Source organism: Notothenia coriiceps, unplaced genomic scaffold (genome assembly GCF_000735185.1).
Source record: "Notothenia coriiceps isolate Sejong01 unplaced genomic scaffold, NC01 NC01_scaffold00033425, whole genome shotgun sequence".
Lineage (NCBI taxonomy): Eukaryota > Metazoa > Chordata > Actinopteri > Perciformes > Nototheniidae > Notothenia > Notothenia coriiceps.
Genome location: NW_011366126.1, coordinates 35,151 through 50,324, shown reverse-complemented (window position 1 = coordinate 50,324; position 15,174 = coordinate 35,151). Strand labels below are relative to the sequence as shown.

General features: G+C 42.1%; 1 protein-coding gene across 1 annotated transcript; it reads right to left on the bottom strand.

The window, feature by feature from the left end:
* Nucleotides 1–4,645: 4,645 nt before the first annotated feature.
* On the bottom strand, nucleotides 4,646–14,044 carry LOC104961570 (ephrin type-B receptor 2-like). Its single transcript, XM_010789882.1, has 6 exons — nucleotides 13,956–14,044; nucleotides 10,378–10,445; nucleotides 10,094–10,216; nucleotides 9,473–9,720; nucleotides 7,828–8,043; nucleotides 4,646–4,834 (listed from the first exon to the last, which is right to left on the bottom strand). Exons 1-6 carry the CDS (start codon nucleotides 14,042–14,044, stop codon nucleotides 4,646–4,648), a joined length of 933 nt encoding a protein of 310 aa, XP_010788184.1.
* Nucleotides 14,045–15,174: the final 1,130 nt, after the last annotated feature.

Below are 15,174 nucleotides of genomic sequence, written 5' to 3'. Positions count from 1 at the left end.
TGGGCATGCATGGCACGTGCATCCAGTCGCCCCCTGACCCATGAACGATTACTACAAGTGATGGTCACTGTTGGCATCATGTCAGGTCAAGAGGATAGCCTGGCAGAATAAAAAGAGCTTTGGCCGCCGTCCGCTGCCAGCCGAGCCCTGCTCTGCTCTGCTCTGCTCTGGGCCCCGGATCAACTAAACACACCAGGGAGGCGGGGCATAAGGATTCAAGCTTCATTGTCATGTGCACAGTAACTACAGTGTAGATCTGGCAATGAACAACTTAAGTCACAGGCTCCTCCAACAGCTAAACATGAATATATAGGACATAAAACAAATACAAAATTGTGCAAAAGAATGTTTTGAGATGTGCCAAAATGTAAATAATAATATAATAGAAATAGTGCAAGAAGAGTCTATATACAAGTACAGTATATACAAATACCTGTCTTGTTAAACAACACATTTGCAAAAAGCTGTTTTAAAATAAGTACAATAATTTAACTGAAGTTACTGAGGAATTACTTTGTATTTCTTAACCTGCTTATATTACTTACCGTAGTTTTCGGACTATAAGGCGCACCTGAATATAAACCGCAGCAGCGGCATATCACTCTCGGTTCCACTTTTACTTTTGCGCGCTACCTGTCTCACTCTTTTCCGGCCTCCAGTTTTTCCTGCTGGAACCCGCCGCTTAAAGGTGGGGGTCCGCGGACCGGCCATAGAGCCCATAGAGTTAAAGGTGTTGGCCGTTAGCTGTAAAAATCCATAGATTAGCCGCACCGTTATATAAACCGCAGCGTCGAAAAATAGGGAAAAAGGCGCGGCTTATAGTCCGAAAATTACGGTATATTCAAGCTTAAAGTTAAAGCTGCTGCCATCCCAGCATGCACTGCGCAACAGGTTTGGTATCCAAACAGGGAAAGTAAAAAGACTAATGGAACCCAATTTCACATCTCTAGTATAGACATTTCAATCCAGATTGACTCTGCTATCAATGTGCCGAGCAGCCCAGCTTTTAGATGTACACAGTGCAGGACTGTATTTTATAGTGACCCTTAAGTATAACCCACAATGTCACGGACAATTACAGTATGCAGCATGCTGACATGTACCAGTAACTGGAAGGGATTTATCTTCCATGGAGCATTCTCATCATTGAATCCCTACCCTTTATGTTTCCTATAGTCATTTTTGCAATTGTGTTAGTGCCGAGAAATTCAGATTAAGTGCCCTTCTCAAGGGTGCGATAGCAGAGGTCCAAGGCAACAGTGTGCACGCAGTTAACATGCCATATTCAGGATCTTTGTGATAAAAAGTCCTGCTGTGGCTCAATGGTCCTGAAGTATGTACGTGATTCGGGAAATCTAAGTCAGTTCTACCATTCTTGCAGAGGTTAACAGCAATGCCAGATGTAACAGATGCAGGTTTGTTGGATACACTCCGACAGCAGATCAGTATCGTAAAAGAAAGTTAAATGACCTGCGCTGTCAACTCTCAATTTCTCATCTAGAGCTGAGGTTTTTTGTTGTAAAGTCTGGCTCTTGCAGCTGCCTCAGGATCCTAAAGTCTGAGAAAAATATCTAAACTAAATTCAATAATATCAAATAATACTAATAATCTCTTCCTGTTTAAGAAACAAGATCATAAAAGGAAGAACAGGAAATGTTTACTTGAGACGATTTTGCCTTTCAGCCATGTTTGAAAAAGCCAAAACAGAAATAGAAGCTGATAAAGGGACTTACTCAAACCGATAGGTTATCCTTCAAAGACTGCTTTCCTGCAGGCAACTATCACAAGTCCTCTGTGGAGCAAGGAAAGCTTTACTCAATAAACTCATTGGAGAACCAGTGATTTTAGCCTAGAGGTTTTCATTTGGATAAACTTCAGCAGGGGCCCTTTTTCAACAAAAATAACATCCTTTGTTCAAAGGCTTCTTTTGAGCATGTGTGCATAAAGTGACCAACTGTACGGGGAAGGCAGCGAAGAGGAGCCAAAGACATCTTTATATGTACGTACAAATTAAGTATTTAAGACGGGCATATTTATGTTGTATAAGCTTTAAAATAACTGTACCTCATCAAATAGAAGATATGGCCTCCAATGCCCTTGTTCTGAAATGTACCATGACCACATGTCTATCCTGCCTCACTGTCATGTGTCAAAACCTCACCACATGAGTAAGCCATATAACTGGAGAAGGAAGCATTAGGGGGTCTCTGAACGAGGGAAAGTGGCATACTCAAATATCCAAGACAATCAATTACACAATCCCTTGACATGTTGGCCCCAGTGAAAATATCAGTCACTTGGAAAGTGGCCCACAGGCGACTGCATTGCAATGGGGGAGTAATGTGAGATCCACAAACCATATAATAGATATGCTTTTGTTTGCTTTTCCGGCTTACCTAAAGAGCCTTAAAGACAAGCGAATGCTTGGGAAGCCTGTGAAAAAACAAACATTGCACAGCAAACTGTTGGAGGTGTCAAATGAAGCAGCCCACTGGCCAGAAACAGAAACTTAAAGCAGATGTAAGCAAAGGCTGCACTTTGGGCAATGAATTTGAATCAGAGGGGATTTCTGTCCCGCAACCAAGGTGGATAATGACCTGATCATGTATTAAGAGAAAGTCACACAGGTAAGGTATTTGACAATAGAACCTTTCTGTCCACGTTACTTGTAGTGAGGACCTCCCTCTGAATTTGGTTGGGACAGCTAACAGGTGACCCAACACAGACGGAGAAGTATAAAGCCTCGTACTCCAAGTGTTCCTCCTCTGCAGACTGCTGCTGTCACACAGATACAACAATCACCATTGTCCCTATAACGAACCATCCCATCTCTGCAACAACTCATGGACATACCATGTATAGAACAAATCTACAGCAAGTCCACAGAAAAGGTTGCCCTCAAAGTCAATGCAAGATGTCTTGCATGTTTTGTATGCCTGTTTGTGTTGTTGTTTTCTACTTGCTTTCTTCTTTTTTACTATCTCGTGGTTCCCATATTTTTGGAGGAGGCAGAAAGTGAAACAATCTGCTTAGACCAACAAGCCAATCATCAATAAGAAGTGGTGCACAGTTGGCACAGACCGAGACCTCCATGTTTATAATTGTGTAATTGCGGCCCTAGCCATATTAACATAATTGCGGTGGATATCTGGGTGTCCATGCAGAACCATGCAGCAGGGCTTAGAAAGAAAATGCTAGAACATTGCATAAACAAGTAAAACAACAGAGTGGGAGAGACAGAAAGATATGGACTTTCACTTTAGTCCTTTCATTTGCTGTTGAAACCATCCAGGCCTAGCCAGCACGTAAAAGCGTTGAGGCGACCTTGGATCCGGGCCACAGTTGGAGAACTGTTGGACCAGGGGATTCTGCAGCCAACAAATTAAGACCTAAGTCCCCATGTCACAGTGTAAAAACTGAGCTGCGTTTAGATTTACTGTCCTGCTCCACTCAGGTGGGAGCGGGGGTCTCCCTGAGGCTCAGCTCAGTGTAGGTTCAAAGTGATTCACTTGCTGTGCACTTCCCTTCAAAGCCAACTGACCACTGCCAGATCAGAGCCATCCTCAGAGGCGCTGTAAATCTAAGCAGGACTGCACAGAGGACATTCTTCCTGAATCTTTCAGTAGCACAGAGGCATTTCTTTTTCTTGCAGCAGATCAGATGACTTCCACAAACACTGGCCGCTGTTACCTGGGTAAATGACCCATGCCTCAAGTCTGCTAGTGGCAACAACAGATGCTGTGTGGGTTTGCAGAACGAACATTCAAACACACTTAAACACTGGGGATTAGAGCTGGGTGGTTTTTCAATAAAGTGTATCCCCTCCCAGCAGGACCATGTTCATGATTATCTTATTCATTACTAAATTCTGTTTTTGTATAAAGAATGCTGTGCAGGACATTATCAAAAATATTGTAAATGTTTTACACATGTTGAGTTTTTATTGCTATTACCAATTACTCTGATTATTTCACTTGATAAATATATTGATATTGGCAAGCATCCTTATTAGAATTGTGATCTGGATCCTCAGAATGTATTACATAAAACAGGCTACCCTGATGCACATTTGCAGAAACAGGATAATTTGACTTAAAACACAAAATCTCAAAATACATTTCTCTTGGGTTAGGGTCCCTGAAAAAGATCAAGGACTGGAGTTCAGAATCCTGTTGATTTTACAGTCTAAGTATGAATGACATGTTCGTTTGTAGGAGTGCAGGTTAGGGGGAAAAAGGAAGGAAAACATCCGTCCTCTTGTGTATATTGGAAAAGTAATCGGCAGGTTCAGTAGCTGGGACACTAGGGGTTGACCTGCAGGACACTAAGGAAACAATGTGAGCTTGGGATATACAGGGGGAGGTGGGGTAACCATGTTTGCCTTGCGTTATTACAGATTTACAGTAACTCAATTTATTAAAGGCCAAGAGCTTGCTGACAAGTAACATCTGGTATGTGGGACTTCTTCAACGGGCGAGCTGGCGTCCTGCCCATGCTCTCTGCTGCAGGGGCCACTGCACCAGCACCTTCCCTAGAGCCTCTCTGCTTCTTGTGAAGAGGGCCGCCTTGCTGTAGCAGCCCACACAGAGGGCCCTCAAAGCCCAGGAGGTCCGTTACAAGCCACCCCTCCTCCGGCAGGACCCCCCTAGTGGGTCCCTCCACCCTTTTCACTCTGGGGCCCCCCTTTCACGCTCCAGTCCTGACAGTTGACCAGCTTTAAAGCTACAGCAGGCCCCCGCTTTAGCACACAGCACGCGGCATTACTATCAAAGTGCTGCAAAAGATTGAAACCGTGCGTCAAGTTGGAGTCTGCAAACTCACACCAAGTCGACCTCTCGAATATAGACAAACACAGAAACACAGTCACATATGCCATGGGACCAAGCTATTCAAGGTTCGCTGGGTCTTTCTTGCACACCTTTGACTATTGGAGAACATTGGAGGACAATAATAAAAAAAGAAAGAAATGAATCATAAACAATCAAATAAACCAAGGCTTACTTGTTTAAAAACACGCAGCACTCATTTCACTGCTTTTCAAGTCTGTCTTTAACTTTTGCTCAATGTCCTATACATCACTTTATCAAACTACACTTTGTTCAGTCCCGTATTCAGTGGGGTCTTAGTGTGTATGTTCAAAGTTACATTGACACCGGGCTGAGCATCGAAAGTGAGAGTTGATGTTCTTTAGTGTGTTCAATGTGTTTATTTGTATGCAATATTATTTCCTTCAGTCACAGAACTGCTTCAGGCTAGTTTTAACTCCTGCCAGGAAATCAGGATCATACAGCCAAAGATTTGACCCAGCTCAACAGTTGAGGATGAAAGCTGTCCCATGTGCTCCTTCTGTTCCAGTTAATTATCCTTAAACTCAGTAACGACTATCAAGAGTAAAGTATTACAAAAGTAAGGCCTGCATGAAACTATTCCAGGAATCCCACATTTGTTTAGCATATCTATGCAATCAAAGAAACCTTTAGGGAAAAATCATTAGTCATTTGGAGTTTTGTCAAAAGGGTTAGTTTCAATGGCTGAAAACCTCCATGGAGGAGAACCCCCAGAGATTCCCAGCGTTTGATCCCTGTGAGTCAGCAATGGAACCTGGGGGTCACGTCACATGCTGAATAGGCTTTTCGGAAGTCTTGTCCTGGCTAGTGGCGGCCGGCCGTCCGACCCTGCTTGACCACCAGACAAAGGGAGGGCACTGACTACAATTGGGATGGGGGGGGGATTATTTTCTCCACCAATGGAAAGTCCGATCCTGAATAGGGTCTGGCTGGCTGAATTGCGTTCCACACCGATTTTGAGAGTGAGGACCCACTGGGGTCAGGGTTCAGCAGCATTTGACGCGGGCTGTGGGAAAAGGCTAGCACGGTGCCCGCACAACCTGCCGACTGCCCTCTCACCCATGGTGCCCCTTAACCTCCCAGAGGGATGGACCACCAGCCCAGGGATGACAGGATGAGAAAGGCTTTATGGGTGGGAAATGGAAAGAAAGCTGAGATGAAGTTGGGCGGGAGGGCTACACTAGTGGGATAGACAAAGATGTAAGAGAGATAAACCATCAAAGAAACGAGACGTTTCTAAGTAGCTTCACATATTGCGCTCCGAAGGTCTAGCACACATTCTCTAGAGGGTAATCAATATGTGCTGCTTGACTGGTTTTCCAACCCTTGCCTCCCAAGGTGCGACGGATGAAGCGTTGGGTACCCGTCTGTGAGATCTCTCCTGACACTGAGGGGCTGCAGTCCTTCGTTGTGTAATCACTCACACAGCACACATGCAAAGAGAGGTTAATAGGCTCTATGGAAACGTACGCTACAGTACCTCTAAGAGTGGACCACCATTTACAAACAGACAGATATATTTACTAGCTTAAACATCTGGACTCACAACTCTCACAACTTCATTTCTTCCACAAAATGTAAGAAGATAACCAGACATACATTGAGCACTTTGTTCCACATTTTAGGAGTGCCTCACTTTCCAACACCGTGGAGAACATGTTCTGTTGTGCTGCTTGTTAAGAAATAGAACGTTTTTTACAGAGATCTACAAAATGTGTTGATGCAGTGTTTCCCACAGAATTTGATTCTATTTGTGGGGGCACCGCACCCCAACCCCCCGTTGCGCTGTGTTGCGTTGTTAATGATTGAGACACACCGGACTTGAGGATCTGTGCGGTTTATTCTCCCAAAAATATAATTTACAAATTAAGCATTTAGCAGACGCCTTATTCCAAAGGGACTTACAATGACAAGGGACATTCTCCCTGGAGTAACTGAGGGCTAAGTGCCTTACTCAAGGGCACACTAGTATTGGTGTTCCAAACGTGATTTGAACTCGCAACCTTCTGATCATCAGCCCACCTCACAGGGGTTTCCAAACTTTTCAGCCCGCGACCCCCAAAATACCAGTGCCAGAGACTGGCGACCCCCTGTCGACNGCAAGAGAAAAAGCATTTGAACTACCTATTACTATTTCAGAAATAAATACCTTGACGTGGTTAAACAGGATGGCGTTTTATCACAACCAAATTTAACTTTATCTAAAGTTAAATTTGGTTGTGATAAAACGCCATCCTGTTTAACCACGTCAAGGTATTTATTTCTGAAATAGTAATAGGTAGTTCAAATGCTTTTTCTCTTGCAGGTTTATCACAAGGTGAGTTATTTTTTTATTTCCTGCTTTTTAAACACATGTGCTCTTCAGTACAGGTTAGCTCTGAGTGTTAGCGACGCTTGCTAATGTAAACAAAGACGTCCAAAACACGTCAGGCATTGTTTCTGATAGCAACTTTCTGTGGGTCCGCCGCCAAATTGACGTCAGTTCGGATGGAATCTGTATCCGCTTGTTGTACACCCGTTTTTAAAAGATTTGGGTACGGAGGAAAAGAGAGAGGATTTTATTTTCTGACGCTGTGTGAGTTTCCCGACGCACCGGGGAAACATATTCATGTATAAAAGACATAAAAAACTGCATTTTGCATGATAGGTCCCCTTTAAAGCAATGGTTATAATTGATAAAATATAATGAATAACTTTGATTCCTTTATTTAATATTATCTAATCCAATCAAGTTATTTTCATTTTCCTATGAATCGAACATTTTTGTAATAATAGTATATTTGAAATGTAGAGCCCAATAACAGTTAACCAATCAGTGAAAATGTATTTAAAACACAATGTCCAACATTGAAGAGGCACATCTCCCAGTGGCTTTTAGCAGCTTTGTAAATAGCCTGAAGAGAAAAAATGTACCTGGAACATGAAGTGTCATCTTGGGATGTGATCTAATAGTAACATAGTACACATACTGAAGTCTCACCAGAGCACTGGTATAGGTGGGGTCTGAAGTATCGTCCTCGAGGAATCGTGACAGCCCGAAGTCGGACACTTTGCACACCAGGTTGCTGTTGACTAGGATGTTCCTCGCTGCCAGGTCTCGATGGACGTAGTTCATGTCACACAGGTACTTAATCCCTGCTGCTATGCCACGCAGCATTCCCACCAGCTGGATCACCGTGAACTGCCCATCGTTTTGCTGTCAGAACGACATCAAGTTAATGTTTTTTTTTTTGGCTGAACCCAAGGTGTGCTGGATAATAGGACTTTACATCTGAATTAATATAAATCCATGTCTTGGCTGGCTTTGGAGCAGATTCAAATGTATATGTGTTTCACCTTTGAATCGGTAGTCATGGATACCTGCATTGACATTTGCCTTTAAATGCCAAAATAATTCTTAAGGATACAAAGACAGCTGACCATGGCACAGCAGATATACAGTCTGTAGGCATGAATTTGACTGAGTGTTGTGGGACTCCTTGGCTGCTTGGAAATGGAGTGAGTGACTGCAGAGTACATTTGGAGAGACTGTGGACAAGTTATAAGCCTGCCAAAGTGGAAGAGTAATAATAACCAGTGGCCATGTATGAAGGTAGATATGGTGCAAAATGCAAGAGCTTGTAAAACCTGATGTGAGCACTTGCAGAAAAATATCTGAGCTTGTGTGCATACATTTACCCTCCAACCCGCCTCCCTCCCCCCACATCTACAGGTGAAAATTACTTAAGCGACACATTCATCGCAAGAAGTGTAGCAAAAGTCAAGGCCGCAGATTCATCAATTTATACTGCCACAGAGCAGATTCGTGAATTTGTAATGACTGATTTGAGAGGTTGTAATAACCAAGTTGCATTTGTAATGGAAAATATATTTTAAAAATATTTTTTTTTCTGCAAGTGCACATTTCATCACTAAGTTCATTTTTTTTCTACAAGCTACAAAACTTTTTTTTTTCTTCTGTGACTTCAAATTTGGTTTACAGATACGTGGATATTTGTATACAAGTGCAAAATGTAATGTATGCACACAAGCTCAACATTTTTTTACAAGCTCGCGCATTTTGCATCATATCTAACTTCATACCATATGACTGGACTTTGTCCTGAACTAAGTACTGAACCTTTTCACTAATCAACGGAGGTGGAAGAAGTACTCAAATCTTGTTCTCAAGAAAAAGTGGAAATAATAATGTGTATGAATACTCTGTAAAAAGTTAAATTTGTACATTCAAATATTACTCAAGAAAAAAATAGAAAAGTATCAGCATCAAAATATACTTAAAGTACCAAAAGTAAAAGCCATTTCAGAAAGGTATGTATTTTTGTTTTTTTAGATTATTATTATTGAGATATTGACGTGTTTTTAAAGCTTGTAAAGGTGAAGTTAATTTGAACTAATTGTGAATGTAATCCAAGTTCATCTAAAGTTTAGCTGTTGATCATATTGTTTATCATTAATCTATATCTGTAAGTAACTAAAGGTACAACATAAATATTCTTAAAGGAGTAAAGTACAATGTAGCATAAAATGGAAATACGCAAGTAAAGTACATTTACCTCAAAATGTTACTTAAGTACAGTATTTTGGTGAATGTATACCACTGCTTATCAGTGTGTTGTTTTTACCCTGAGGAAGGAGTCGAGGGATCCGTTCTCCATGAACTCAGTGACGATCATCACAGGGGTGCTTTTGGTAACCACCCCCTCCAGATGGATGATGTTGGGGTGGTCGAACTGGCCCATGATGGAGGCCTCGCTCAGAAAGTCCCGCCTCTGGCGCTCAGTGTAGCCTGCCTTCAGCGCCTTGATGGCTACCAGGATCTCTCTCTTCCCAGGCTGTCGGAGGTTCCCACTGCACACCTCCCCAAACTCACCTGAGAGGAAGTCAGAGGAATGTCAAGTATATTTTAAATAACAGAGGTAAACTCATCACGCTGAATTCAAAATGGTCTTTAGTTACTCTTGTCTTTAAAAGCCGTAATGAAAATCTAAGTAAATGAATTATAAATAACTATCATTTTCTATGACGTCATTTTCATAGCAATGGTACATAAACTTTGTTTTTATCTTGTTGGACATTAATATGGTATGTTTCAGGGAGGAAAGCCATGATGTATAAAGTGGTCAGGACCCTCAGAGCCCTGAAGAGTTCCAATAAGTTCTGTAAAATGTTAAAAAAAAAAAACTGTTCAGTCCTCAGCTGCTTCTCTGACTTCATTTCTTTTTTCATGAACTGTTTCTATTTACCTGCACCAATAACTTGTTCAATCTTGACACAGGACATGTCAATCTCCTTGGCAAACTCCCTGACTGCTTCATTAGGGTCTTCATATGTGAAGGGGTCGATGTAGATTTTCATTCCAGGTGACACTTCAACAGAGAGATAGAAGAGGGACAGCAACGGACATACAAAACGGAAGCATCACAGCACAGAGTAAAAAGATCCTGGAATTTTGATGTGCTCTTCCAAACCCAAACCAGCCACAAAGAACATCCTTTTTGATAACAACGCAGTAAAATATGCTACTTACTGTGACCACTGGTGTAATGCTGTTGGAGTTTGTCTGTGTACTCTGATTCTGGTTTTTCCGTACTTCTCCTGCTGTAGACAAAAACATAGAGGCTTGCATTTCAAGAGATCCATCTCCATGAACTATGTCACTGATTACACTAAGAAGTGTGATAGGGAGGAACCTCTGGAAAAACCCTCTCTCTATGGATCTGTTTTGACCTCAATCTGAATGTCACTATGGTATTAAGAGAATGATAGTTCTCCTTCTGTCAGGCCTTTCAAAACGACTATGGCTTATCCTCTTTGTCTTTCTTGCTTCAGAGACCAGTTGCAGGTAGGATACAGATATAACAACCCAGTCTCATGGCATTTCGTGTTCACCAACACAATTTTTAATCTATTGATTCGTGTTCACCAACACGATTTTCTCCTTTTTTTCGTGTTGCACAGCACGATTTTAAAAGCAATGTATTTCTACTGGTAATGTGTTTCGTACCTGCAGCACGTCTTTTTCTCCGGTCGGGTCGTGGAAGACCGGAAGCTGTGTGGTTCATAAAAACATGTTCTTACTCAATATCAAGCCACAATTATTGCTTTTATTTTAAATCGTATAATTTCTGACTTTTGTTTCCGTCTGTGAGGAAAATAAATGGGGCTCAGAGCCTCAGAATACTGAAATCTGTATTTTTAAATCTTTTTTTCCTTCTAATTTGTTATTCTTTTCAAAATAACACACTGTTATTTACTCACCAATAACACACAATTATCCTTGCTTTTATTTATTGGTTTGATTCCATAATCTCTGGCTTTTTTGGTGTCCGTCAGGAACTGAATTTCAAAATAAAAATAACCGGAAACAGACGTAGGCCTCTAGGAGTTTAGGATGGCCGAAGACACTACACTACCCATAATCCCCAGCTATCGTTTAGGACTACAGTCCCCGTGATTAATCTTCAAGCGCTGGGATTGGATGTTGGAGTGGCAGTGCGCCAAGGTTACGCCGAGCGTCAAACAGCTGTTTGAAATGGAACAAAACCACGCCAGACTATCCAAAACTGGAATCGAACGCNTCGTAAGAAAGGAGGAGTTTGTGCAGATCAACTCAAAAATGGTTTTTCACGATAAAACTCAAAAGAAGGCTGGATACTGTAAGAGGGGTTAAGAAAGACCGTCCGACCTCTAATACTCAGTAGATTTACGAGAGAGCGTTTTGAAGTCTGCCCGGACTGTCACAGACCGATATCGTCCCCTTGCAGACCGTGACGTCTACCTTACTCACCGACCGCGCCCACCGCACACACACACCAATACAGACCCAGATCAGCAAGCCGTGACGAAAAACATGATAACCAGGGTCGAGAGACGTCCAGTACCACTGAATAAAGAACACCATACCTACTGTGAAACATGGGGGTGGAAACATCATGCTTTGGGGCTGTTTTTCTGCAAAGGGACCAGGACGACTGATCCGTGTAAAGGAAAGAATGAATGGGGCCATGTATCGTGAGATTTTGAGTGTAAAACCTCCTTCCATCAGCAAGGGCATTGAAGATGAAACGTGGCTGGGTCTTTCAGCATTACAATGATCCCAAACACACCGCCCAGGCAACGAAGGAGTGGCTTCGTAAGAAGTTTTTCAAGTTCCTGGAGTGGCCTAGCCAGTCTCCAGATCTCAACCCCATAGAAAATCTTTAGAGGGAGTTGAAAGTCCGTGTTGCCCAGCGACAGCCCAAAACATCACTGCTCTAGAGGAGATCTGCATGGAGGAATGGGCCGAAATACCAGCAACAGTGTGTGAAAACCTTGTGAAGACTTACAGAAAACGTTTGACCTCTGTCATTGCCAACAAAGGGTATATAACAAAGTATTGAGATTAACTTTTGTTATTGACCAAATACTTATTTTCCATCATAATTTGCAAATAAAGTCTTTAAAAATCAGACAGTGATTTTCTGGATTTTTGTTTTCTCTCATTTTGTCTCTCATAGTTGAGGTATACCTAGGATGAAAATTACAGGCCTCTCATCTTTTTAAGTGGGAGAACTTGCACAATTGGTGGCTGACTAAATACTTTTTTGCCCCACTGTATATATATTTATTATCAAGCCACAATGCAAACATTCTCAGGGTTCAGCTTATCATTTATTTTAAATAAGGTGATTAATCGTTCGGTCAGTAAAATGTCAGCAAATAACATAAAAGGACGAAGTGACGTCTTGTTTTGTCTGACCAATAGTCCAAAACTAAAAATGATAGAATATACAAGGCTGTACTAAAAATATCTTAAAAAGCAACTTAAACCGTTAAAACATTCTTGACCGCATGTTGTAAAATGATTACAAATCAACTAATAGACTTATCGTTTAAACTCTAGCACAGATACTGTGAAATAAAAAATGAATGTCAGATTTTTGCATTTACTACCATAGAAATGTAAGGATAGTGTAAGACCTTAAACCTAGTTGGTACATTTAGAAAAAGAGCTGCTAGCTTACAAAGAGCATGAACAAATGGAAGTGTAGGCAAACGGAAGTAGCAAAGCTTTTTTATCCGCTCTGCAAACACAACACTTAGCAGCTCGGCACTTCCTAAAACTACCCAGCGATGACAGGACGGAGGAGTCCTCTTTAGAGGCTTAGTCTCTATGGAAGAGAGTGTAAATGAATGAAATACTATTTAGTGGATGATACATAATAAAGCCTCTTGTCTGGCACTCTTCAAGGACCAACATCCTCTGACCCACTACTCCAAACTTGAGCCGAGAGATTTTTCGCCGAAGCGCGCCGTATGAGAGGGCAACCAGACAAAACAGACACTTAAGTTGTCTATGTGCGAAGGAGGGAGGGAGGGAGAGGAGGATGAGAGGGAGGGGGGTGGGGTGGTGAATGTGGTCTGCTCCACTGTAGGTCACTCTGTGTCTGAGGCTAGACAGGCTTAGAGAATATACACCCCTGTACTGCAGACTTAAACTGCTTGTGCTAAATATATCCTCATAGTTGGGATAGCTGGATTTTTATTGTGGATCCGTCGTCCTTGTTCAACACGCTTATGTTCCTGCCATGGCCAAATGTGAAAGCAAATACCTGTCTGAGGTCCTTTTGGTCGAGGCTGACACTCTCAAAACACGTTCAATTCTGCAGGAAATTGGGTTCTCACGTGTCCCATAGCAAACTGGCGTATCCCATTGAATAGCTCTAACGGAGAGGATGATGTGTTAACCAGACTCATTTCACTGACTTCTGTATCAGAGATGTTTTTGTATATCTTTGCATGCTACATCTTGACTGACAGACTCAGGCTCCTTCAATCAGGTTCCAATTGAAGTCTTTCAAAACAACTAACAACGCTAACGCAATCAAACATCTTTTGTCCAGATGTGGTGTTACTTGCCAAATCAGGCACTGGGCTCTAAATACTCAAGAAAGCAAAGATTTCAGATGAATAAAGTCAACATGCCGAGCATCAAATGGTCCTACCAGTTTAATACTCTTCCTCTCCCCCACCTCCTCCCTCCTTGAATCCCCGCTCTCTAATAACTGTCCTCTTCTGTCTCGTAAAACCCTAGTGCCTTTAGAGAACTCTATAACAAGGCTTCACAAGCGCTTTAAGATGATGGTGTTGTCTTTATGTGGAGTGAGGGAGTGCACTTGGCCGAAGCAGGAGTAGACGCTCAGACACTCCGCCATGAGTGGGAGATATTGTATTATCACATATCGAAGCAGCTGCTGAGGTTAGAACCGCAGTTGTTTCTGCAAAAGGCCAGAGAGTGGAGCGAGGCCTGTCTCTAATTGAAGCAGGTCACAGACATTCCGTGTTAAGCCGTGTATCAGTGGCCCGCCAGCCGGACCCTCGGAGCTGCCCAGCATGCTTAATCAAACAGTGATTACACACAAAAGCAGGTCCGTATGGGCTCCGTAGGGAACAGCTCTGGGCACTGCAGCGCCATCACGCAGGTCTTTTCATTTGGCATCATATGTGAAGGGCCGACAATGAATTCAAAGTTTTGCTCTTAAGATCTCAAACTTCAGTCCGTTTTGAAATCGAGCCGAGATCCGCAGTACGGCTGCAAGAAATCATTGTTTCATCATTTCATCTGCTGTTTGCGGTCCTAATAATTCATGATTTTTTTCGCCAATAACATGATATGAAAGGGCCATCGCATTTTAATTGGTCCATTGGTGACATCATCCATTTCACACAGAACTAAAATATACTTTATTATTATTATAAAGAACAATAGCAGCAAATGCCCACACTCTGAAGACAAGCTTTTGTTTGAACTATTCATTTGATCCAGAGTGTTAATTAACTTGTTTGTCATCCTGCCAATATCTCTTTTACATTTTTCCACAATGTTCAATAGCTTGTTTCTCTTGTCTGTCTCTCAGACAGGTACAGAGGGTTGGAGCGTTATTGCTCAACAGCTGCCGGCCACTACTGAAAACAACCCTGATTAGAGCTGAGAAAGTGAACCAAAACAGTATGGTCGTGAGCAGGAATATCAAAACAAGGAGCTAAAAGAAGACTCTCTGGGTATATCATCAGTACAACCAACATAGTCCAGTTTAAAGCCACTTTATTAGGTTATTTTTACAGTTGTCCTTCCTTATTATTTTCCTGCAGCTTCCAGTACAAGTGTTCACAAATGTAGTAAAGAAAATGTTTTCGGTATTAGTTCACATGTTTGACCTGCAGGAGAGTCTAGCCTAAATGTACCTGTAATAGAGAGGGCCACACAAACTGTAGGGACGCAAGTTCCTGCAAGGTTTGCATTTTTTGGGACAGACGAGAACTAAGGACAAGATAATGAGTGTCA